The sequence below is a fragment of the Hipposideros armiger genome, unplaced genomic scaffold (assembly GCF_001890085.2).
Source record: "Hipposideros armiger isolate ML-2016 unplaced genomic scaffold, ASM189008v1 scaffold_871, whole genome shotgun sequence".
NCBI lineage: Eukaryota > Metazoa > Chordata > Mammalia > Chiroptera > Hipposideridae > Hipposideros > Hipposideros armiger.
In genome coordinates this window covers 471,559-498,340 of record NW_017732221.1, presented here as the reverse complement: position 1 = coordinate 498,340, position 26,782 = coordinate 471,559, and the positions used below count along the sequence as shown (strand labels likewise).

Sequence of the window (26,782 nt, the reverse complement as noted above, 5' to 3'; positions counted from 1 at the left end):
ACAAACCTAAAAGCCCTTCTGTGACAATTCACATATGCTGGAAACCATCTGCTGGGGCATACATAACCAAGGGCTGGCCAATTCAAATTAAACACTCGTACAAAAAGTAAAACTTACTAAACTTAGAGGTAAAGGGACTAAGTGACATTTTAGTAATACCTAACATGTACATTAAACATTGACTCTAAAAATGCCTTCCAAATACTTTATTTGAAATCATTGACACTGAAAAATAACATTAGAATACAGAACAAAAAAAAACCCAGCAGCAACAAAAACTGAAAACTGACAATGTTCATGGAGAGATAGCAGAAAAAGTTAGAGGGGGAACCCCTAACTTGGCACAAGAAGGAAATGTGCGGATCATTGAGAAAAATAAAAAACAAAACTGAAATACACAACTTAAAAGTGTCAGCACACGGATAAAGTTTAATGATAGGGTTGATTACATTTAAACAAACAAAAGTTTCACTCATTTAAAAAACTTTTTTTTTTTTATTTTTATTTTTTGACACACCAAGTATCTGAAAAAAATCCCAGGGAAGGATAACTCACTGGGAATGCTGGTCACTGAAAGACATTAGCGTTGCGGAGCCTTAATCATAAAGTAGGTAAGAAATTTGCATAAGTGAAAGGAAGTTCCTACACAGAGCTGTAATCTGCTTGGTCTATAATCACCAGTTGAAAATGATGTTAAAGGAAATGCAATTAGGCATTTAGAAAGGCTCCCTTACCTTTTAAATCAGGGGGTGGGGGAAGAAAAATGTTACAACTATGCCTATACATATATACTTACAGTGAGCATCTAAAAATGTGAGCGTTTCAGCTGTTGCTGCTGTTGCTCCTAGCAACCGTGCAGTGATCAGACCTTTCCTCTCTCTTTGTCTGACTATTTTTACTATAGAAAATTGTTTTATATATTCCTCTAGTTTATCGTGTAAGTACTCTGTAAGAAAAAAAAAATCAGGATTAACTCAAGTTTATTTTCATATATGACATATAAAAGCTAACAATGAAACCACAGGGCAATAATACCTTCACATTCATAATCTCAACAGTTACACACATTTTTAGATTAAGATGTAAATTATATCTTTAACTCTTTATTGAAAAAATAGCTATATATGCAAATATTAACTTCTGAACTATTGTAACATATAACATCATAACACATACCTAACTTGTACATGCCATATCAATAAATGTGACTGATTTGGGGGGAAATGAGAGATTTCAAATGGAGTGGACCCCAGGAGTTAAGATTCATTTAGAGATCTGAGAAAATTAACTAAGAGAGTAAAAGAAACTAAATTTGGCCAAAAAGATATTTGATGCTTTTTAAAATTGATATTTAATTTGGAAATTTAAAGAAAAATGCCAAGTATCAAAAGGATTCTCTGTTTCTTAGGCAGTGATCAAAATAATATGACCGAAATATTGAAAAAAAAAAGCAAGTAAGAAAGTCCAGGGCTACAGCAGTTTGCGTATATTTCTACAAACACTCAGCAGAAAATTTTCGAAAGCTTTGGAGTCTCCTGACACAGAATTTTTTCCAGTAAAAATATGAAAGAAGAAAGAAGCACATAAATCAGGAATGAAGCTAAAAACAGAGGCAAATTTTTAGTAATGGATGTATAATTTAAGATATTCAATATTCCATTTTGGATGAGATACATTGTAAGCAAGAGTTAAGACAGTAAGTAAAAGAAAACACATTAAACAAGTCAGTCGAGTGTTGTTCGTATTTTTAAACAACGTCTTAAAGCCTGCCTTTTCACCATTAAATGTTTTACTCCTTGTTGAGTACATAATGCAGTTCTTGCAGGGCACTTCCTGGACCCATAACACAGCCTCAGAAAGACTGAGGAAGGTGTTTGCTTCTGCCCGATTTCAGAAGCAAATGCAGATGGCTTTATCTGTGAATATGTATGTTTTTACAATTCTCCAGTGGTGCAGATAAGAGAGCTGCTTATTCAAAAACCTAAATATTCATATAGGAAGTGAAGGTCTGGGAAAAACTTTTGTGGAAAAACAAATCTAAACATTGTTGTCTCAGAGCAATATGTTAACATTTTTAAACAGCTTCTAAGTACCTCAGAATTAATTCTCTGAAAGACAAGCAGGATTGTAATTTGTCTTAAAAATATAATTATGGATATTTCTGCTTTAATCATAGATTGTAAAATAGAAACTTATGAAATAAAAACATTTCAAAGGTCCGAATGGGGATTTTTTTTTTAATGGCGTCTCTAGAGTCTTTCAATCAATTGTCCCACTGTTTGAATTTAAGAAACTGATTCATTTACCCACACCTGAACTTCCTATAAATTCTCATCTACCCCCTAAATTTAGTCCCCATCCACACCCCGATTTTTGTGAGGTTAATAGCACAAAGCTATAAAATCAGACCTGGTGGGTTCAATTTATAGCACCACTACTTTTAGCTGCGTGCTTTTGGGGAAGTTATTTCGCCTTTTTTAGCTCAGTTTACCTATAAAATGGGGATGATATGCTTTACCCTCACAGGGAATTGTTGGGAGAATAAAACGAGAGATTACTGCACAAATGAAGCATTTAACATAGGGCTGAGCACAAGGCTTGTGCTCTGAACAGGTTGATTACCTTTTGTTTTGGTATTTAACTGCCTCTTTCTTACTTGATTATCCACATAATTATGCTGCTTTTCCCTAAGCCAGTTGAAATCAGGGACTATGGTTTCCACTTCACAAGCTACTCACAGCAATTGGGGACATATTTTCCACAGAGGGTATTTATTAAACAGCTTTTTACCTGATTCAACAAGACATGTTACACTAGTATGCAAAGATACCCCTCACCAAGAAAGCTGTTCCAAGTCTATTGTTAATTGCTATAAAGAATTATAAAAATACTCATACCCTTTGGTCAAGCAGTCCTACTTCTAATCTATCCAAATTTTTAACTCAAAAGAAGGAAAATAACATAAGCACAAGGATATATTCATTGTAGTGCAATGTATAGTAACAATATGAGTTGAATAAGGTGAATGGTTAAGTAAAATACATCTAGTCCATAATTACCATTAAAAAATAAAGTTTTGAAGGTAAAAGAAATGGGCTACTCATGTTACGTGAAAATGTCAAATCACAAAACTGAATTTCTGACATGGATATAAATTAGATAAACATTCTATATGTATTTAGACAGTGATCAAAAGAGAAAAGTAAAAGATTAAAATGATCAAAACAGAAAGATTATGAACTGATATCATTTTTCATTCTGATTTCCTTTAATTCTATTAATTTTGTTTGTGCAATTAAAAAATGAAGTTTCTCAGCTGAAGGCTTACTAGAAATTATTTATTTTATCATAAATGTTGTTTTAAAGTTGATGAAAGAGAATTAACTCCATTTTACAGAGGTGTAAAGAGCTCATTAGTGCTGGAGCTGGATTTTCACCTTAAGGAATCTGGCTTTAAACTTGGGCTCATTCAGCTATAAATTTTGTAATCACTGAAAATATCTATATCTGTTTGGTATTTTAAATGCTTGTAATGTTTGAAAATTTAGCAAATTAGAGTAGATGTCAGATTAGCCTTGTGATTTCCAGTTAAAATATGTAATTTACTAACTGACTATTGACTCATAATTTTAAGTGGCAAAGAATTAAAGAATTTGGCTAACTTTGTAAACAATATTGCAAAATTTAAAAGCGCCAAAATAAAACACGATGTGGTGACTCGTTAGTGCTTTTTAATGACTTATTTATATTAATTATATATCATTTATATTAACTCATTTAATCTTTAAAACAACCCTAGGAGTCACATACTATTTATGTGTCTCCTCAATTCCAAGCTGCACAACTGGATACGTTTTATAATCAATGGCATCTTAATTTAATTGGCTGTGAGGGTTTTACATTCTAGTAGTATATAAACTAATGACATATCATATAATAAATTTGATGAAATATGGCATTTTCCCCATTTTACAGGTAAAGAAACTGAAGCCTAGGGGGTTAAATAACTTTCCCAAGTTACACAGCGGGTTAGAACCAGAGCTGGGATTTAAACCAAGGCAGCCTGATTTAAGGTTCAAGTCTGCTCTTAACCACTGTGCTTTATGATAAAAGTCATACACTGAGGACTACAACATTATGAATAATGGTGTTTCATACATTTCTGAACTGTAAAATATTTGAACATAGACACTCTTGCAATTTATTTTTATCCACTATAGATACCATCCAAGCTATTATACAGTCAAGCTCAGAGATGGCAGACAGCGAATACAACATAACCAAACAGACTTTGGACAACACCACGTGGATTTACCTGGGAAACAATCTAATTTGCATGTGCTTTCTTACCATCTACACTAGCATCGTCCACCAAAATGATTTCCTTCAGCAGTATGGCAGGTGAAGAATAGAGCACACTGTGGACAGTTCTAAGCAGCGTGGACCACGCTTCATTGTGAAAAACTATTATGACACTGGTGGTAGGCAGCGGAGGGCAGCGCTTAAATTTTTGTTCAATACATCTAGAGAAAGTCAAAGCAGAAGAACAATTAAGATTTTCATTGCTTTATGTCACGGCTATACCATTACTAAAACTATTTAACTTTTATCAATATGGAAATGTTAGTGAAGTGTTTTACTATGTAAGATGATCTTAACACTGTGTAACTGTAAGTGAATCAAAACAAAATTTTTTACAAGCAGACCACCACTCACCCAGAGATCATGTCCACTAATACAGATTACATGTCAAGGATTAAAATATGCTATTGTAAACTTTCTCAACAATATAATTTTAAATACAAATAACATTTGAAATTAGGAAAATAACCTACAAGTGAGACAAATGCCTGCAAAAAAGGCAAATACTTGTAATTGCTCAAATAAAAACCAAGTTTTTCTTCTTCCTTGTAGAAATCGTACATTTTTCTTATGTGCAATTTTTAAAACTACAATTTTATTAAGTGAATATTCATCTTTGTACAGATTATCTTAAATTAGATATTTTCCTAAGTATATAATATTTTCCAAGTTTGTTTAACTAATTTACTTAATCATATTCAAACCAAAGGGGAAAAAAAAGCTTACTATATACAGAGGGTACCAAAAAATATATATACACATTTTAAGAAAGGAAAAAAACCAACTAAAATTGTAGTATTCAATATACTTGTATACCGATAACAAAAGATGAAAACAAGTCACGTTTGACTTCTGCAATTACAAGAGGTGCTCAAAGTGGTTACCATCAGCATCCAGACACTTCTGATTATGGCGAACTACTGCTTGAGCAACGTTGACCAAAGTGTCATTTATACATTTTTTTGGCACCCTCGGTATAACCTATTTTCTTATGATGTTCATCATTCAGCAAAACTTAAGTTCCCACCCTATACCATATGCCATACAGATTTTGCTCCAATAATTCAACCTATTGTTTGAGACCTAGCATTTTAAATATTTCTTTTTAAAAAAAATGTATTTAAAAATTAAAAATAAAAGTCTTATGTCCATGTTAAAAGTCCTGTGCTCCTGTTGCTACATGAAACACTAATAGGCACAAGGAGATAGTATATAGTTTTTGACTGATTAGTGGTACTACTCATCATCTATAAACATTAGTTATAAATGGATCTTGAATTCATTTTTATATGAAGTGTTGAGGTGTGGGTAGACCTGTATAGCCTCTAGCAGTTGAGGCTGGAGCTGAACACAGTCCCTTGGCCTACTGAGTTGAGGTGAGGATCAAATGAAATAGCATGTAGGAGAGGGCTTCAAAACATTCTAAAGCCAGAGTGACCTGGAACATAAACCATGTGTGGTCTATGGTAAAAGATAAATACATAACAGTATCTTTAAGTTCACTTAAAAACCATAAATAGTTGTATAATTTTAAATAACAAAATTCTCCTACAAGGTCCAAAGGCACTATAAATACAGTGTGTGAACAAACAGTGCTGTTCTAACTCCAAGATAAGGAGGCAAATCATTCACTCATGGAGATAAGAGCCCAGAACACTCCAGCGACTCTACCAGGGCCAATGGGAAACCCAGAGCCACGGGTCTGCTATTAGAGACCTGGGGCTGCCACCCTACAAACTCTCATCATTACTCTTTTAGCCAGACCTCAATACAAATTTGTTTCAGATTCTTTAGGGTGGAGGTCTTTAGAGTGGAATATTTGTAATGCTAACCAAGAAATTTGATTGACAATAAAGTACTGAGAGGCTATCCACACAACTGAGGAGGCAAAGGAAGGGAAGGCTCTGTGTAAAAGTGATTTTGCTCTCTAGAGCCTTCATCATTTCCAAGTGTAATTAATATACATGCATAGTCAGAGCCAAATAATCACATACATCCTCACTGTTAGATGAAAGCAAATGATTTATTCTAAATTGAATTTTGGATAAACTGCCAACTAAAAATAATGTCCAAACACAAACTGCCTATTCATATGTGCTCCTAACTTATAATTACACAGAAACAAATGACTAAATATAAGCTTGGATTTTTGACACATAAAGATTTATGAACCAACATAAACTATAAGTAAAAATTATGAAAATCTCCATATTATAGCAGTTTATTTTTTTTAACATGAAAAGAAACCTTATGATTTGTTGTTTTGTAAGCATTCTGGGGAGGGAGTTTGAGGATTTAAAAAAAAATTTTCCCCCCTACATTTATTTGCCATGTGACTAAGTTAGTATTAATCAAGAATCACAAAAAGGTTTTTAAGATTTAAAGTATAAAACTTCACAAAAATTCACTCCAATCAAATGCTATTGTAATCTTGTAATTTGTTCCCTCAGTTTAAGCTACGATTTATTTGCTTGATTGATAACCTCTAATATCAAGTATAAGTGTCATATTATGTCATTAATGCAAGTGGTAATAAAATTTCACATTATTTCATAAACCCCATTTATTTTTAAACAATTAGCACATTAAACTTATGCTTTAAAAACTGTTTCACATGTATTTAAAGTAGTGAAATTAAAATAACTTGCCAAAGTGACTGCATGTTCCCAGTCAAACCATTTGAAACATTTGGTATATAGAAATGTGCTTAAATTAATCAGTCACATGACCATTTGGCTTTGAGAGAAACAGGATTTATATTTCTAATAAGCATGGAAAAGATCAACAGTTCTTCAGAAAATGTGTTCCTTCTGATATAGGTTACACTGAAAAGTAAAAAATGTATTTAAAAGTTAAAAAAAAATAATGAAGTAAGAAAATATTAAATCTTCACCAATTCTTCACAGTTATAGGTCATGCCTATCCCAAAAAGGGTTCTTTATGTGCTTAGTTGTTTTTTGCTTAATGATTAACATTATTGAATATTAATGCAGCTTCTCAATGCTATACTGGGAGGACAAAAGCTTATCTTCAAATGACATTGACTGTCACATCAAACAATAAAAGTCATGCTTGATTTGTGATGTGGATTGCTTTTCAGTCAAAATCTCTTCCCAAACCAGTAAAGTGCAATACTGCATTTTAACCTACTAATAGAAAAAAAAGGACTGTACCATGTTATAACAGCTAGAATGTTTTATAGACATTCATTTTCTTCACACATTCATTTAAAAATTGATGAGCAACATAACCCTAAATCACACAGATTAGAACAATAGAAATCTAATCTATACAACTTTAATATTGAGGGACCCACAGTTGGAACAGATATTTATGATCAGATCATAAAGCTAGAAAAATATAAGTGAAACAATAGGCCTAAATTTACAAAACTCCTTTTCTTCAGGTTCATTTCTAAATGTAATTTTATTTTAACCAGAAAGCAAAATATGTAGTCATCGTTTGCTTACAGTTTGTCTACCCTGCACTTTCAACAAATCTACAGATGGTTTGAAAGTGCTAGAAATTCATTTTAGCTATTTCAGTTCAAACAGAGCATTCGAACACTACCTCAACAGTAACAAAATGGTTCACTAAGGACAAACAGACAGCATAGTGGAATCTGGGGGAAATTTTAATTGAAATATTGTATACTAGAAATAAACATGTGAATAAACTGACAATAAAAAGCAGTGTTGGCCTGTCAGAGCTAAAGGGCAAGAACATAGTCAACAAAACTCTAGAGAAGGCATCATAGTTGAACTAGTAATTATAACAATATTGTCCCTTAAGAGAAAGGTTAAAAACACAGGGCATTCTGAAATATAATTATAGCACAGAGAGTAACCACTAAGTCTGTGACTTAATTCATAAAACATTGTTATCTAACAGCCCTAAAACCTTGGCACTATTTTTTTTAACATTTCTATTCTATAGTCATACACAGAGGAATGGAAACAACTCCTCCACCTCCTATATTTCCCATAAAAACTGCCCCATATTTCCTCCTTAATAGATGAGAAAACTAAAGAAATCATTTCAGAACAGTGGAATTTCCTCATGGGTCTTTAAAGGTCAGATCTAGAATTCAGTTTCTAATTTCTAAGATAATAACTTTTCACATCAGCAATGCCTCGCTAAAATTAGATATGGATATCTAGCCTCAATAATCATAAGCAAGAAACTAATTAAGACAGATTTAAAACAATGGTATTTGCTGATTTTTGGCCTCAGAGTGCTAAAGGACAAGCAGCTTCATTAGGTAACAGCCCGCCCCTGCAAACCCTGATGATAAATAGTAGACAATGAATATTCTTCAACGTACTCAGGAGGTCGAGTGTCTGGTCCAAGATCTCGGTGTAAAGAAATCCTGTCACTTGCAAAAGCGTTAAAACAATGTTTTGCTTCTCCAAGTTCTTTTTCCTTCTGCTCTTCAATACTTAAGTTGGTTGTCTTGAATGCTTTACCAGAAGCACCAGGTGCATTAGAATCCTGAGGTGGGCGGTCAAGAACGGGTTTCAATTCTGCTGCTGTGTAATATCCTTGCAAACAGGGTCTCTCACCAGCATCAATGTTTTGCCTGACAGGTGCTCCTATTTGCATTTTTGGCATTGCATCCTTAATATTGTTTACAGCTTCTAGCATTAAATCGAACATCTTGTTTTTGTTCTTCATGTTCCTTTCCATCCTTGATTCCTCTTTGGAATATTGAACACTTACTTCTCGTTGCATTAAAATCAAAAATATTACAAAGAAAAAAACTACTGCACCAAGCTTCCAGAACTTCTTGTGGTAATGTCTTTTAAAATGTAATTTTACTAGTCGCTTTAGGTGAGCCATTCTGACATTAAAAGCTTGTCACTTGACAAACAACAGTTATAGTTTCCTCTTTTACTTATATTTTTTATCATAGATTTGCTGGCAAGAAGGTTTCGTTAAATGGCAATATACCTATAAACAGAAATGATAGATGGCATTAGTAGCTATTCATTCCTGTAGGCATGGTTCAATTCATTCATTCAACCAACAACAGAACATGAGCTACAAACAACATATTCTTATGGTGAATAAGAATACAAAGATATCTTACCCTCAAGAAAATTAAACTTTTGAAAGAACACAACTGCTAAAATTAACCACAATCTATTTGGCTATAAAATATTAGGGCTTTCTCTCCAGTAAAAAAGACACTGTTAGGCCAGCCGAGTGGCTCAGTTGGTTAAGAGCTCGCTCAAGAGTGAGAGCTCTGAGCAACAGGGTCGCCGGTTCGATTCCTGGTCCGAGCTGAGCTATACTGCTGAGCTGCCAACAGATGGCAGGGTGGCTCAGCTAAAAAAAAAAAAAAAAAAGACATTGTTAACTCTAGCTAATAGCCATTACATAATATGTATAAAATCATTTTTATAAATATATTTTGAGTCCAAAAAACAGGTATCTTTTTTTTTAATTATTCCCCCCTCAGCTTTATTGAGATATAATTGACATATAACATTGTGGAAGTTTAAGGTGTACAACATGTTGATTTGATTTTTTTTTATTGTTAGTTTCAGGTGTACAGAACAATGCAATAGCTATCCTTTTCACCCTTCTCACAGAAACCCCCCTCCCCCATCTACTGCCCTCCCACCCCCGATATCATGCTTATCTATTACAATTCCATTGACTCCATTCCCACACTCTACTCCATGTCCCGTGACTATATGTATATATAATTATAGTTGACATACAGTATTATTCAACATCAGCTTCAGAAATACAGTGCAGTGGTCAGGCCTCTTCACCGACTATGAAGGAGTCTCCCTAACAAGACATGAGTCTATCTGGCCCCTTAAAAAATATTTACAACATTATTGATTATATTCCCCGACTGTCTTTTCTCTCCCTGAGGCCATATTGTAGTTACCAATTTGTATTGTCTCATCCCTTCCCCTTCTCCTTCATCCCCACACCTTCCCAACTAGCAACCCTCAGTTTTTCCTCTGTGACTCTGAGACTATTTCTGTTTACATTCCTCATTTATTCAGTTTTTTTAGAATTTACGTATATGTGAGATCATATGGTATTTGTCTTCCTCTGACTGACTTATTTCACTTAGCATAATGTTCTCTAGTTCCATCCATATTGTTGCAAATGGTACTATTTCCTTCTTCTTTATAGCTGGGTAATACTCTATTGTGTAAATGTACCATAGTTTCTTAATCCAGTCGTCTACCAATGGGCATTTCGGTTATTTCCAAGTCTTAGCTATTGTGAATAGCGCCACAATGAACATAGGGGTGCATATATTTTTTCGGATTAATGTCTTGAGATTTTTTGGATAAATACCTAAGAGTGGAATTGCTGGGTCATAAGGTAGTTCCATTTCCAGTTTTTTGAGATACCTCTATACTGATTTCTATAGTGGCTGCACCAGTCTGCAGGCCCACCAACAGTGCACCAGGGTTCCCTTTTCCCCACAACCTTGCCAGCATTTGTTCTTTGTTGATTTATTGATGATAGCCATTCTGACCGGGGTAAGGTGGTAGCTCATTGTGGTTTTAATTTGTATTTCCCTAATGCTAAGTGAGGTTGAACATTTTTTCACATGCCTGTTGGCCATCTGTATGTCCTCTTTAGAGAAATGTCTCTTCATATCCCCTGCCAAGTTTTTAATTGGGTTGTTTGTTTTTTTGGTGTTGAGTTACATGAGCAAAAAACAAGTATCTTAACTTAATAATCAAGGGGCAAAGGCTACATTAAAGATTATAAAGAAAGGGGGAATCCATAAGAAAGCATAGGTATACTTACAGGTACTATCAGCTATACATCGAAAATATTTTTGTTGTTGTTTATACATCAAAACTATTGCCTTTTATGTTATGAAGTTTGCCCAGAACCAATGAACCTTTATTCTAACTAAACCAATTAAGATTAAAAAGCAGCATCGCCAACAAGTAAGCTGACATTCTACTAGATTTGCTCACCTGACAATACTTGTGAATTCTGACAGAACCAATAAAGATTAGGAAATTAAGAACACTAATGTATTGTTATAAAATAGCCATTTTCAAATACAAAAATACATCACACAAATACAAAATCTAACAGCAAAAAGAAAATGACATTGAACATTACTTGCAGTGTCTCCAAAGAGGCAATAGGGATTGAGTTATTAAAGCAATATTTGTTCTGATAAAATACTGTTTGCAGTTGACCCAAAGAACAGAGCAACATGTTTACTAAACCCTAATATAGGCCATGAGGAGCAAAAGAAAGAGAAAAAAAAAGTTGACAATGATGACAGACTAAATCACAGTGAAGGTTGATTTTCTGCATAATGCTAAAAAAAAACATAATGAGAAGGGGTTTTAGTACACAATTACATACCACACACCAGTATAATCATTCAAGTAATTTGCAAGGGTAGAGGGGAAGGTCTGCCCTCCCTAAAAGCCTGTCCCCCCTAAACCCTCAACATATTTTAAGGAAAATGTCATTTGTAAAACTGAAAACTAACTTTGACACATTATTCAGTTTCTCTTCCAAAGTTATTACTAAATTTAAAATAAGAAAACCAAGTTCTAAGGTGGAATCTCTGGCCTTGAGCAAGAAATTTTAAGTTGACTAAACAAAATGGCAGAACTTGAATACTTAATTCTATATACCATTTCTAATTGGACTGCTCTTTCTCTATATATATTTTTTGGTATGGGATGGACACTTTGGCTCCAGAAGATACCTCAGTTATGATGTATATTGCCCATAAAAATGAGATTCCAATATTTCTGAGCTTTGGTCCTTTAAGAACCTCACATAAGGATTAAAATGACCTCTTAAGTTTTTTACATTGTTTGAAGACATAATGTAAGGAATTTGAGAGCCCCACAGCAGCTGTGTAACTTTTTAAGTTTCAACTGTTTTGCTAAGCTGTGGCTACAAAATTAAGATAATTAAGATACCTCTTACCTTCAAGGAGCAAAGACTAGTATGAAATATGGCATGTCAACAGGCAACCACAAAGCAGTGTAATATGTGCTATGATGGGAGACTATGAAAGCAATATGGAGGATAAGGAGCAATGTTAGGGAAAATTTCCCAGAGATGACACCGCTGAGCAGAATCTTGAAAGATAAGCAAAATTTAGACAGGTGGACAAGACAGAGGAAAGAGAGTGAATGGCAGATGTAAAAGTATAAAAGCAAGAAAAGCCATGGTCAATCCTGAGTACAGCAGAAGTGGGAGGCACAGGTATGAAATGGCAGGACATGGGGCTGGGAGGTCAGTCAAAGACCAGTTTTACAAAGTGAATTTGGAATCTACCAATTTTGTCCTGAATAGATTGAACAGAAAGAATTGGACGATTTTAAGGAAGGGTCATTATATTTGTTTTAGAAAAATCACAGGTTCCTCAGCATCTGTAAAAGTGATGCACACCAAAAAATGAAGAGAGCAGGAAGGATGGAGAGGACTGATTCAAGAGTCAGGGAAGTGGCATCAAACAGGACTTGGTGAGAGAAAGGGAAGAATTGGGGGGGGGGGAAGGGTGGATGGGTAAAGTGATGACATTAACAAAGTCAGGGAATATAGGAAGGAGGATAGATTTGGGGTGGGAATTAGGGAGATAATTTGTTCAACTTTGGACATGAGAAATTTGAGATGCTGGTAGGACTTTCAAGGTGAGTTCCCTTAAGCACAATAGATATGTGGGACTGAAAATCAGGAGAAAGTTCTGTGCTAGAGATGAACATGTGAGAGTCAGTCTTAGGGTAGAGAAGAGTTCACCTACAGTATATAAAGAGGTCAGAGAAATAGCTACATTTAAGGGGTGTGTGTGTGTCGGGGGCGGGGGGGGGGAACATAACTGGGGAAAAAAGACCAGGGAAATAATGAAAACCAAACAATGGAAAATCAAGTGAAAATAGATTGGCAGGTAAAGTATCCCTGTCAAGTGGTCTTAGATTTTACAATCTGCATCTTATCTTCAAGAGAATTGTTTCACTGTTGGTTGAACTTTAAAAGTAAACTTCACTAGACCTGGTCCAACAAACTTGAATGCAAAACCAAAAATAAACCTTGGCAGAGAATCCAACAGACTAGTAGTAGTCATACCCCCAAGACCCTAGGGCTTTGTATCCAGGTACTTTTAGACTAACAGGGCAATGACCTGGTCGAAGAAGTTCCAGGAAGATAAGGATGAGCAAAATGTTGAAGTTTCACAGGCTCATGATCCCCAACCTGTGAAATAGAACCTGATCACCTTTCCCTAACCACAACTTCGCAATAGATGAATAGATATAAATTAACCTATGTTTACCCTCCTTTTTGTCCCTAGGAAAACTACTAAAAGTCCCCTTCTCTACTGATGTTTTCTTAGTGATACTAGATTTCTTCAGTAGCTAGAGGTAGGCTACATTAGAAATTTGAGGACTATGGTAATTTCCTTAGGATGCTTTTAACAAAATATAGAACGAGTCCAGGGGAGTCAAAGAGAAGAGGAAGACAACAGAACTAGATCCTTCTACCGTAGCGATGGTTTTCTCTAAACATTTTATGCAAGAATCATAGTTGTGGCTATCGTCTCCACCCATAGAAGGATAGAATTAATGAGGCATTTGAAAGAGAGCTCTTTTTCTAGGAATACTTTATAAACTAGAAGAGTTCATCACTAGGGCAATACTCCCATCACTGTGTGTGTATGTTATCTAAGGGAGTCAGTCACTCAGTAGGTTTAGTTTAGGATGTGTCTAATGGAGGAGTCAAGGAAAGCTCATGAAGGACATGGGGAGTGTCTCCCTCATTCATGGCTGTTTTTGTGGCACTTCTACAATGCTGGTGACATAGTGGGCAACCGATACATGTTTGTAGACTGAAAAAGAGATGGAGGACCAAGATTTCATTTACTATTAGAAGAAATAAAAACAATAGTTGACTTTTGTTAAATCAGGTCCCTGATAGTTAAACAATTACTACATAAATCCTCCTTTAGTCTTCCAAGAATTTTGCAAAGCTCTTTATTCCCATTTTACTGACAAACACTTTGAGTCGAATAGATTAAGTGGCTTGGCCAAGGTCATTCAGTTTAAGTGGAAGAGGAGTATTTCCTTGACTGTGTTAAAACTCGGGTCTCATGTAAAATTCTGAGATTTTAACTGAAGTTATCTGAAATAAGGTCTTCAAGAGTCAAAAAGAGATAAGGGGGTAACCCAAGGGAAAAAGTATAAGTAACCTCATATTACATCAGGTAAGGTTTTCAGGGCAAATAAGTTTAAACAAAAACTGTTTTCAGAGCATGTTTTTGGAAATAAAGATTGAAAATGAGATTGAGATCATGACAACGGAAGATTAAAAGATGGAGGCCTTTTAGTGGCAGAGTCTACTAAAGCAGGAACATGATGCTTTGCTCTTTTCAGATTATTTCTGAAGGGAATAGTCTTCTTTTATTGATTGCTGATTAGGTCAAGATTCCAACATAGCTTCCCCATGGATTTTACATGACTTTTTTGTCCTTTCCCACTAAGGTACAACAACAGGCTCTCATTGATGAAAATTATATTCAACTGTAAGTATCTCCATGAATGGTCCTTAACTCTGGGTACACGTTAGTGGAAAGGTCTCTAAAAACGCAGTGCCTTAGGTTTCACCTCTAGAGAGTTTGATTTAATTGTTCTAATGGCAGGGCCTAAGCCCTGCTTTTGTTATTTTAGGCTATCCAGATAATTCTAAAGAACAGCCAGGGTTAAGAATAACTGGTCTGGGTTACAAGACTTCAAGCAAATCAAAACAACTACCTGAAAAAGAAAGGGCTGTATCCATCCCAAAGCAACCACATGATTGATTCCTAACACTCCAAAAACAGGTTTTCCAAAATAGATTCTTAATATAAATTGAGCAACAGTTATTTTGACATGAAGAGAGAAGATGAAATCCAAAGCAAGAATGACCCAAAGTTTCCTGAACGGGGTCAGGAATTAATGCTGATATAAATGAGACTTTGAAGTTTTATTGCCAATTATGATGCTGTAAAATCATTTTTAAAATATTTCATTCCCATCATAAAGACATAAAAATTGAAACTCTGAACAATAAAACAAATAAATAATACAAAAGACACATGATACATTCATGAGCAAAACAAAATCAGGATTCTTAATTCTTATTCCTGGGAATAATGCCATCTATGTTCCTAGTCCACACTACGTGTCAAATTTGAAGACCTGTGTAAAACGGCCAATGAAACAAAACAAATCTCTCCTAGGATCAACTTCCAACTGGACTCAGAAGTTTGAGAATTGAAAAAAAAACAAAAAAATCAGCATAACAGCAAACTGGGCATATAATAAGTTATATTTGTACGTTAGAAATGATTAGCAGATGAAGGGTATGTTCTTCTCATATTATAAAACCTTTAACCACACCTATCCGTAATGGTCATTCACTAATTATTAAGATCAAATTCACAGAAGAAGAGAGGAGGATACCATAAAATAATTTTTAAGCTAGAAAAAAATTTAAGTTAAATTCAGAGGTCTTCTAGCTTCTAAATCCTTATAAATTTCTAAAAGTTAAAATTCAGAGGCCTTCTGGTCTTAAAAATATTCATCTATGTCCTAGCATATATGTAGACATTACAAAAAAGGCTTTAATAATAAATAAAAATATCTACAAATGATACTTGGGAAGGCTAAAACAATATGCATAATTCTAACAGCCTATGAGACTGGGTTAAAATTAATGGATTATTCTCAGGGGTAAAAAAAATGCTTTCATCTCACCAGAAAAAACTGAAATCTCACAAACTAAAATAACCTAACTACAAAGCTGTGGCTTCCAGTTATCTAGACTATAGCTTCTCAAACTTTAATGTGACAATAAATCAACCGGGGATGTTGTTTAAATGCAGATTCAGATAGGGAAAATACCAAGATAAGATCTATCTTTATAGTTGTGGTTGTCCCTCCAAGTGGAAAAGCACGCATTGCAAGAACGTTACTTTAATTTAAAAATCCCAACTGCGGCAATCTTCTAAAGCAGTGAAAAGCAGAGCACTTCATAATGGCATGTAAAAGTAGCGTTTAATAAAATAAGAGGATAGTGGTTCTTTCCATTTCTTGTTTCTGTATTTGTGACGATAAAACTTTATAGCTCCGGGGATTTAAGGTCTGGTTCCAGTTGACTTTAATTGGCACAAAGCCTAATTGGTGTAAGAAACTTGCTTGATACTGAGTGAAAGCACGCTGTAAAGAGTTAAGGGTAACCACACAATGCCAAGAATTACACCCCCAAATCCTAGCATAAGTTGTAGATTTTAAGAAGCACACTATTGTGAATTAATACTTATTGAATCTTTGGCACACATTATCACATGGATGTAATCACTGAATTACAAAACATGACAACAACAACAAAAAACTTGCTCTGACAATAAACCCTTACGTGCTTGGGCAGAAATTTTATTAAGTGCCCCTCATCTGTTGGCAAAAATGTTAGGGAATGGAGGAGTGGCAGGAAGTGATTTCTGCCTGTATTTATTGGTGGAATCAAATTTCATGGTGAATTGCTACTGCGGTTTATTCGTTCTGGTTATGTTTCGGTCCATGTACACTCACATCCTTGCCAGCAATTGTTCTAACCAGGAAGTGACTTATGGATGCATGACAAACAACAAACACTGATGCACAGCAAACTGCATTGAGTCAGCCACACAGCTATCTCACAGGAGACAGCAGAGGACAAACCTCAAAGATTCCAGCTCAAGACAAAGTCAAGTTGCTCTGGGTGGCTGGAAAATTCCACCAGCTGACAACTAACTGCGTGTCATTGTCATAAAGTAGGATGGCTTTTGTCATAAAGTAAGATGACTTTCTGAACAAAGGTTATCTGCAGGTTATGAGATAAAAAGCCTAGTGACAGGGTTTGACCTTCAGCAACTGTGAGGCAGAGGTTTTAACACTCAGAAGGCATGGTCAGATATCTAACTTCTCAGCTACACCTGATCAGAAAAACATCTCCATTAACATCATCTCTGAAGGTGAAAGGTTGTAGACAGGCTCTTGATTTGTGGACCAGCCAACTCTATCTTTATAGTTTGGAGCAAACAAGTAATTATGGATCTACACTATCAATGGAGGGTGAGGAGGGGGTTGAGAGGAGGGCTCACATACTCTCTCCTGTCACATCTGCACCTATGAATTAATTTCACATAACATATAAATATATATTATTTATGGCATACTAGAGATTAGAGGAATTCTGAGGAGTGATTCAAGTGGTTCCACATATTACCCATTTAACTGATGTTTCCCCCATACAGAATCACTGCATTTTAAAAGATCTGCCCAGGGCTGGCCGAGTGGCGCGTTGGTTAAGAGCTGGCTTGGGATGCCAGAGGGCACCGGTTCGGATCCCACATATGAGGGCCAGTGACACTGCCCTCTACAGCTAAGATGCTGAACAACAGCTCAACCTGGAGCTGGGCTGCCATGAGTCGTGGGCGACGGCGTAGGCTGCAGCCCCTGTGGCATTGGGTTGCCATGGGCTATCGTGTGTAGCCAGCAGCCACCTGAGCAGCCGTCCAGAAGCTGGTGACTGATCTGCCTCGCCCGGGAAGAGCACAATGATGGTGCCAACTTGGGCCAGTGAAACAACGTCCTCCACAACTAGACTGAAGAACAAAAAGGATAGCAACTTGTCTGTTCCCTTTCCCCCAATTCCCCAATAAAAGTCTTTAAAAATAAATAAATAAATTGGCTCAGTTGGTTAAGAGCTCGCTCAAGAGTTTGAGCTCTGAGCAACAGCGGTTCGAGTCCAGCCCGAGCTGAGCAGCCGCTGAGCTGCCAACAGGTAGCAGGATGGCTCAGCTAAAAACAAAACAAAACAAAACAAAAAAATAAATAAATAAAAAATAAATTCTGTTTAAAAACAAAACAAAAGATCTTTCCATCTAACTATTTACCTTGTAAGCAGTTGGTGGTTTTTGGATTTATAAGGAGACAGAAATTCCATAGTGATTTGAACAAGGAAAGTTTAATCTATTATTAATAAAGAGTTTGAGTAATGGAATGGGTCAGTGAGAGTTAAAGAGAATTCTAAAGACTACAGGATATAAGGGGCGACCGCTATCCCTAAGGCTGAGATGAGGCCCAAGGAAGAGCTTTCCTCTCATCAGGGCTGAGATCCAGAGATCTCTACAGAGAGGGCACAGCACTGACTCACAAGTCCCTGGTGAGACTTGTCAGAAATCTGCCCTCTGGAGTCTCAGGAGGAGTCATTCATAGGGAGGTGTCAAGTCCTAGAAATTGCTAGGTAGGTGCTGAGGAAAACCGCTGGCTCCTCATGGAGCCTGGAGTTGAGAAGCTGCCCTCTGCAGGAGTCTAGTGTGCCTGCATGTGCATCCGAGCCAATACAGCTCCAGGCTGATGCCTGGGATAAAAGCTGGGCAGTCAGTTCCCTAGACAGCAAATCTTATGGGATCCCCAATGTGCACATGTGTGGGGCTAAAGGGAATGTGGGAGCAGTGGCCTGGGCAGGGGAATAAGTCCATGTCGTCTGAGGCTCCAAGTCAAGCTTTGGAGAAAGTGTAGGGGCATGGGGATGCCAGCTCTAGAGAAAGCTGTGCCATGTATTTACTAGCCCTGGAGAAACCCGTGTGGGACAGCTGAGCAGTAGAGACAAAGTATGCCAGCAAGAGCCTGGCCAGTGAGCCACTCCGAAACCAGGAAGAGAAACTGCTTCCCATCTTCAGTGTTTCTCCAGTTCCTTCTACTGAGAAGACGTAACATCATGCCAGCCAGCAAGGGAGAGCTATTTATAGTGCCCAGCTCCATTATTAAGGGTAGGGAAATAGAATGAATTTGGAGTTGAAGACAATAAATTGATAAGCAGCATAGTCTAATACTCTTTTGACTACTCAGCTCTCATAAGCACACTTTCCCACATATCTGAACTCCTGTACAATAACAAAACAATCCTATATCCCACCTAACAAGTTGCAAATGTCCTTCTTACAAATGAAGGGGAGACCTCAAAATGAGGAGATGTAGAGTGCCAACAGCCATTGTACCCACTGCCGTGAATATATGAATTATTTCTCAAATTCTGTCACAGTCCCACCTAGTATTCTGCTACCTAAAGACTAAAGAGTAAATTTAATCTCTATCATCTTCTATATAATATTTAAGAAAAAGAAGGGGAAGGAGATAAACTTTTTAGCATATAAAAATAAACATATACATATAAAAAGCAAAGGGAAAATGTACAAAGCTACTATGAACCTCATTTATCTAATTGGCCATGAGGCCGTAATTGATATCTATAGCTTCCTCTTCCATTACTCATTCTGTATATTCTCTGTCCTAAGGCACTTTGTGAGTCTACAGATGTTGGTGCTGGCAGAAAGGGCAACTCCATATCCAGGATATTTATCTATTCTAATGAGGGAAAACCTCTGATGATGTAAGAAGTCAAATATAATCAACCTGCAGCCTAGTGGCTGGCTGGTGCCCCTAGGCACTTAATGTTGGTTTCTGGAGATTAGGAACTCAGCAGTAGTGCTAACAAGGTCAACTTTAGAAGAGGAAGTCCATGTTGCTTAGCCTCCATTCCTACCATCATGGCCACTGTTTATGGGCCCACTGAACAAGCACTGGAGTGGCTGGGGAGAAAGGCTGATTGACATCCACAGTGTCATTGTGTTCACTTAAATATTGAGAGCAATATATGTCTTAGGGTAGGCATTTAGAAGAGACACAAATTTCTTCAGGGTCTCCCTTTTTTGAAAGGTCCATCCTTATACCTCTTTCTAAACATCCTTGTCAGCAGTCTTCCACTACTGTTCCTTCCAAGTCCCTGACCATACAGTCAAACCATTAGCAACGGCCCGTGGGCCATTACAGATCTCTGCTTCTGGCAATTTCTCATTCCAGACCTAGTGTACAATCATATCTACTATTCAAAACTCTGCCTACTGGGAGAATTTTCCTTCTCCACTGTCTTTCACAGTTACTCATGGTGAGGCTGTAGTGCTGTAGCTATCTACTCTTGGGCGCTATCTGCATACTATAAATCAGGTTTGAGGTTTTCCTTCTTTCATCATCTAAATTATGGAAACCCCTAAGAGGTCAAAGACATGGGCTGAAGGAGAGGAGGCAATACAAGAGTTGTTATTAAAGAAGTCTGAATCACTTGCTAACACAATTTGCACGTTATGGATCTGCCCAAGCTCTGTCCCATACATACAATTTCCACTTGATGATAGATGGCTGCTATGCATGACCAACCTTATGGCCAGGTAGGTCAGACAACACCCAGCTAATGATGAGAAGCCCAGTCCACATGGCAACCTGACACCCCATGGTCTGGCATTTGGTATCTACCTAGTAGCAAGCCAAAACTTGTTTATCAAAACTTCAAAATCCCAGAGATCTGCACTGTGATTCTGCTATGGGTTCTTACCAGAGGTTCTACACAGGATCCGTATTTGCAAGACACTTACAGATTCACTGGATCTGCTGTTATGAAGCTAAAATGGTAGCACAGCATGCACTGTGTCCTGGACTCACTGCACAGCCTTTCCTTGCTCTGATCATCACTAAAAACTAGCAGCTTTATGGTTTACTCTGTAGACAGCTTCAAGTAGCATATTAAAACGTGGTATATGTTGCCTCCAAAATCCAAAAAGGTTTATTGAGCACAGCGACCACTGAATGCCCAGAAATGTTTGACCAGAGTGCCACTGGATTTTTCTTGGGCTGAATTTTTACCCTGTAGTTCTCATAAGCATGACTAAGACATCTAAAGTACTTGCTACTTTCTGTGCCTCAGATAAAATCAACATAATAATATCATCAATTTAGTGGACCAATATGCTCTTTTGTGGAAGATTAAGATTTCTAAGACAAGAGAACAAGCCTGGCCCCGAGGCAAGACGGTGAAGCTATACTGTTGGCCCATGCTAGATAATAGCAAATTGCTTGTGGTGGTCTTTGTAAATTGGTCTGGATAAAAAGCAATTAACCAAGTCAATAGCTGCATAGCAAATGTCAGGGTCTGTGATGATTTGATCAAGTAAAGATACTACATCTGGATCAGCTATTACACATTTGGAATCAGCCAATGATTACTTTTACAACAGTTCAGTCATTTTCTAAGATCAATCTGACTTCTGCACAGGCCAAATAAGTGAATTAACTCAAGATATGATAGATATCACAAGTCTTATTTCAGATCTTTTATTTTTATTTTTTAATTTTATTGGGTAACAGCCATGGTCATTGGTTACACATTGCTTTCATGCTACAGTGGCATAGTTGACTCTTTTAGGGAGGGCACAGCTCACAGTGGCCCATGTGGGGATCAAACCAGCACCTTGTTATGAGCACCACACTTTAACCAACTGAGCTAACCAGTCACCCCTTATTTCAGATATTTGATGGTGGCATTAATCTCAACAATTCCCTTAGGGATATGGTATTTTGATGTACCCAGAAGGGAGGAGAAGTTCTAAAGTCTTCCACTTAAGCTCTCATGTCACAATTGTCCTCAATCCATGATTTGGAAAGACAATACAAATATTCTGCCAGTTATCCAGTATGTCTACACCAATTATGTATTAAAGAACTGGGGAAATAAGCATAGGGTGGAGCTACTGACCACCTGGGCCCTCTGTGAGTCAAGCTTGTAGTAAGACTCCATCTATTGCCTACCTGACCACGGTAACTTCCCATTTTGACTAGTGGGCCACAATGGTATTTTGAGTCCCCAGGAATTAGCATGAAAGGTCTGAGTAATTCCTTTTCCTCAAGCACAGTCTCTCTAATAAATGGCGACAGGTCCTTTTAGGGAGGGCTTAGAGGAAGATTTACAGTGCATGCCTGAGGTGATGGTGCAGCATTCTACCTCAAGGGGAATAGGGCTCCAATTCAAATAAAGAACTGTGGGCCTGTGAATTGACAGGATCCGAAACTGGGTGAGAGGTTTTGACTCTCAACTGTGTTACTAAAGTCAACGTTTTTTGCTATCAGACCAAAATTTTTTTTCTGTTGTACACACAAGTGGTACTGTAGTATGACCCACTTATTTCATTCATTAGCTACCACTAGAAGTCTACCAAAGACATTATGTTAGCTACCGAAAGCATTTGTGGGCCAATGCTTTCTGATTACATCTATGTCCCTGCTTTCCATTATTGCATATATACCTACTTGTGTTCAAGCGCTGCCATTTGCCTTCTGCTACTGTGAGATCCCATCATCTCCAATAAAATCAGGGAGTCAATCTCAATGTCCTACAAAAGAGAGTAACCACAGATTTTTTTCACCAATGCAAGAGCTCCCCTCACTGTTTTGCTCAGTACCTTAGTGAAGGGAATGGAACAGAGTTGGAAGTGGGGTGCACAAGTTGCATACAATAAATCTAGTCAAACATTTATGAAGGAGTCTAAAAACTCACAAGTAGCAAGACAATTTCTGTCCATTCATTCTCCCTTTGAGGGCCCAGAATATTAAGGGACAGGGGAGTGCGGAAGCAAGGGAGTAAGACTGCTTGCTCCCTTGCTGTTATTTTTCATTCACCTAGCTACAGGCTTATCTAAAACTCATTTAGTAGATATTCATCTTTCAGCTCTCAATTTCCATTCCCCTCTAGAAAAAGTGTCAGCAAACTTTCAAACTTTCTGCAAAGGGCTAAATATTGTAGTAAATTTTCTTTTCTTTTCTTTTTTTTTTTTTTTTTTTTACTTTGTGGGCCATATCGTCTCTATTGCAACTATTCAACTCTATGTTTGTGGTGCAAAAGCAGCCATAAACAATCCATAAATAAATGGACATAGCTGTATATAAAACCAGGTGGGAGACTGAATCTGGCCCAAGAGCTACAGTTGGCCAACCCCAAATTCAAAAAGACTTCAATGTCAACATTCCATTAGCTGCCACATGCCCAGATGTAAAAGAACAAAATTAATTCTTCACAAATCCATAACATCAACTTTTAAAAATGATGCATAAAAGTGATGCCTGCCTTTAAGGTTAGGCTATATATCTGCCTAATTTGAAGCACACAATATCGTTCCACTTATCCAGTTACCATCTGAAATTCTTGCAGTACACACTCTTCATGGTAAAAGTATAAAAAGACCTTTTTAATACACGTTTCAGTTGGAAATAAAATAGTGTCAGCTCAAACTTTAATTCTTTTTTCAAAAGCTGACCTCAAATAGGGTAATTTTCCTCAGGACCATACATAAACGATGACCACACAGTGAGGTCTATGACACATATGCTGAATGCCAAGCTCCACACAAGAAAGGGAGGAGTACCTAATTTTGTGGGATTTGTACTTAATTCTTTAGGCAAAGGGCAGAGGCCTTGCGGAAGCTTAAGCAGGGTGATGATCTAATCAGAACTGAAATTTAGAATGATTATTCTTGAAGCTGTGCTGAATATGGGTTTTTTGAGAGAGGAGGCTGGAGGCAGTTAGGAGACTATTAAGAATAATCCAGGCAAGAGATGAGTAGAAAGGGTGTGGAGCCTTGGGAAGAGATTTGGGAGGTAGAGTTAGCTGCACTCAGGAAATGAATCAATGGGAGGCTGGGAAGGTTGTTAAATTGTGAAGTGTGCTAAGGATGTTTTTGCCATGCTGAAAAAGACCAGCTAATGGAGTGGTCTCTCTTCTGGATTATCTGTGGAGTTAGACCTAGAACTAAAATAATGGGCAAGAGGCCATGAACACTAAAGGTGATGACAGAGAGCAAAGGTTATAAGAAGGAGAATGAAGTAACAATAAAAACAAGTCTTATCCAGTTCAAAATATGGACCATATCTGAAAAAACAAAGGTCATGGTCAAAGTGCCCAAAGAAAACAACTTGTGTTAGAAGCCCTCTCTGCACTATTAATTGTCCTCCAGAAGGGCCCACTCTGTCACAACAAAAGCCATAGCATCTATGAAATAGAGACTCCAACAGAAATATTAGCAAAGAAAATCCTGAACAACAGCTATGCAACAGGCTTAGAAAGCAATAGTCTAAATTGGAACAAGTAGACAGATAGCTCCCGAAAGGGACCAATATACCTGATAGGTTTGATTATGCATAAAATTAATACTGAGAAGATGTTGGAGTATGTAGAAATACAAACTGACATATAGAAAAATGAAGCAAATGTTTTATTTTCTTAAATGAGTTCATTATTAACTCCAGGATAAAAAAATATGTATCTATAAGTAAAGAATCATACTCATAATATACTTGCTTGACTCAGTAGTGAACAGTATTTACATAATCATTATAAACACTAAAATGTAAACAAAAAATGTGAAAATAATATTGGGAAGTCGAGGAAAGAAAAGCAGGGAGCATGTGTGCGAAAGAGCTAAATATTTATCTACCATAATGGGAAGTTAGCAGATAATGTCAAATACTGATACATTAAGAAGGAGCCATATGGGCTGGCCAAGCGGTGTGTTGGTTAAGAGTTGGCTTGGGAGGCCAGCTCTGAGCAGCAGGGCCCCAATTCGGATCCCAGATGTGGGCCAGTGACACTGCACCCTCTACAGCTAAGATGGTGAACAACAGCTCGACCTGGAGTTGGGCTGCCATGAGTCGTCGGCCACGGTGGCGTAGGCTGCAGTGGGGCTGGCTGGCAGCTGGTGTGCGCTTTTGTGAGCTGCCGTGAGCCGCCATGAGCCGCCGTGAGCTGCTGTCTGATGGCCAGTGAGCGACTGCCTCACCAGGGAAGAGCGCAATGATCACCATACCAACATGGGCCAGTGAAGCGACGTCCTCCACAACTAGACTGAAGAACAAAAGGACAGCAACTTGTCTGTTCCTCTTCCCCCAATTCTCCAATGCTGTTCCGTCCCCCAATTCCCCAATACAATCTTAAAAAAAAAAAGTAGCAATATAAGCATATTCTTTCAAAAGATAAATAGCAGAAGAAACATCTCAAAGAAGTGAAAGTGGTTGTCTTTAGGCATCAGGGCTGGGGGAGATGAGCATGGATTGAATTTTTGTTGCTGTGGCTGCTATAAGCTTTTTAATAACCCTATTTAATTTTATTTATACATAAGTAGGATACAAGTACAGTATTTGGAATCAGACTGCTTAGATGTGAATCTTGGCTCTAACATTTCAGTAGCCTTATAATAGAGGCAAATCACTTAACCTCTCAATTTTCCTGTGTCTAAAATAAGGAGAAGGGTTACTTTGAAGACTAAATGATTAATTCACATAAGTTGCTTAAATATACCTGGCATATAAGTGCTCAGCAGTAAATAAGGACTAATATTTACTATGACAATAAATGTTAACTAGTTACTTGATAAAATTATACAGGCATTAATAAAATATAATTTTAAAAATATGAGCCACATATTACAGCCTGCTACCTTTGTGAAGAAATTTTAATTTTTTTAAAGTTAATACTCTCACGTTCTAAGCAGGACTTTCTTTAGGCTATAGCCTTCACTCTAACCCATAGTTAGGGGGGATGGAAAAAAAGAAGACCAGTGAAAAATTGCAGTTATAGTAAGTGCTGAAAGGGGGAAGCTAATCTGAAGGATGAGTTTTAGCCAGACAGGCCAAAAGAGGAAGGAAGAGACACTTGCAAAAACCTGGAGGTAGGAAGAACGCAGCAATAAAAAAAGGCTGGTAGAGCCAGAGTAGAGTTAAAGATGAGGGAAGTGTGTGCAGGGCAGGAGCTCAATCATGCCAGGCCTTTAGGCTGTGCTAAGGAGTCTGACCTTATCCTAAGGCAATGGAGGCCTTCAAACAGGGGGTAAGAAGACTCAACATTTTGAAAAGCTCTTGAGGAGTGCAGTGTGGGGAACCAACTAGAAAGCATCCAGGGATTCCGACAGACACATAGGGAGGCCACAGCAGGAAAGGGGTCCAGGAAAGGGGCAATGGTAGTAATAGGAATGGAGAAAAGTAGATGGACCTCAGAAATATTTATTTAAGAAATAAAACTGACGGACCTAGAGATGGAAGACTCCTAGGAGTCTTTTATTCCCCCCCCTTTTCATGTCTAATCAAATTATATTTTTTATGTAAAAGCTTCCCACCCCCAAAATCCTCACCGTGAGTAATGTACTCAGTTGTAGAATACTTATAAACCAAAGCTTCAAGCCATTTCCATCACAAAGTTAACTTTTCACTTCTAAATGCTAGAACCCAGGTCTTGGAAGAGAACCAAAAGGAACAAAAATAACATGGAATTGAAAGGAATGAGATGGAAATAACAGCATTCTAAATTAAATAGGCTAATTAAGTACAGTGAACCGAGTTTCCTACCCCGCAGTTTCTGTGGTCACTGCTGTTAAAAACCACGTGTACTGCCTGCCCAATCCCTCTTCTTTCCTGTACCTCTTTTACATCATTTTACTCCACGGCAGGCTTAGGGGAAAGAGAAATTTTACATGCTTTGCAAATAATCTAAAAGGAGAGAGAGAGAG

At 37.2% G+C, this 26,782-nt stretch overlaps 1 protein-coding gene across 1 annotated transcript in view; it reads right to left on the bottom strand.

Annotated features, from left to right (window-relative positions):
- The window catches only part of GALNT3 (polypeptide N-acetylgalactosaminyltransferase 3), a 61,129-nt gene that overhangs the window by 27,942 nt on the left and 6,405 nt on the right, over positions 1-26,782 (bottom strand). The window contains exons 2-4 of the mRNA XM_019629848.1: positions 8,687-9,312; positions 4,351-4,523; positions 797-946 (exon numbers count right to left, since the gene is read on the bottom strand). Of these exons, the coding sequence (XP_019485393.1) occupies positions 797-946; positions 4,351-4,523; positions 8,687-9,201 (838 nt within the window). The 5' untranslated portion in view covers positions 9,202-9,312. The remainder of the gene's footprint in view (positions 1-796; positions 947-4,350; positions 4,524-8,686; positions 9,313-26,782) is intronic.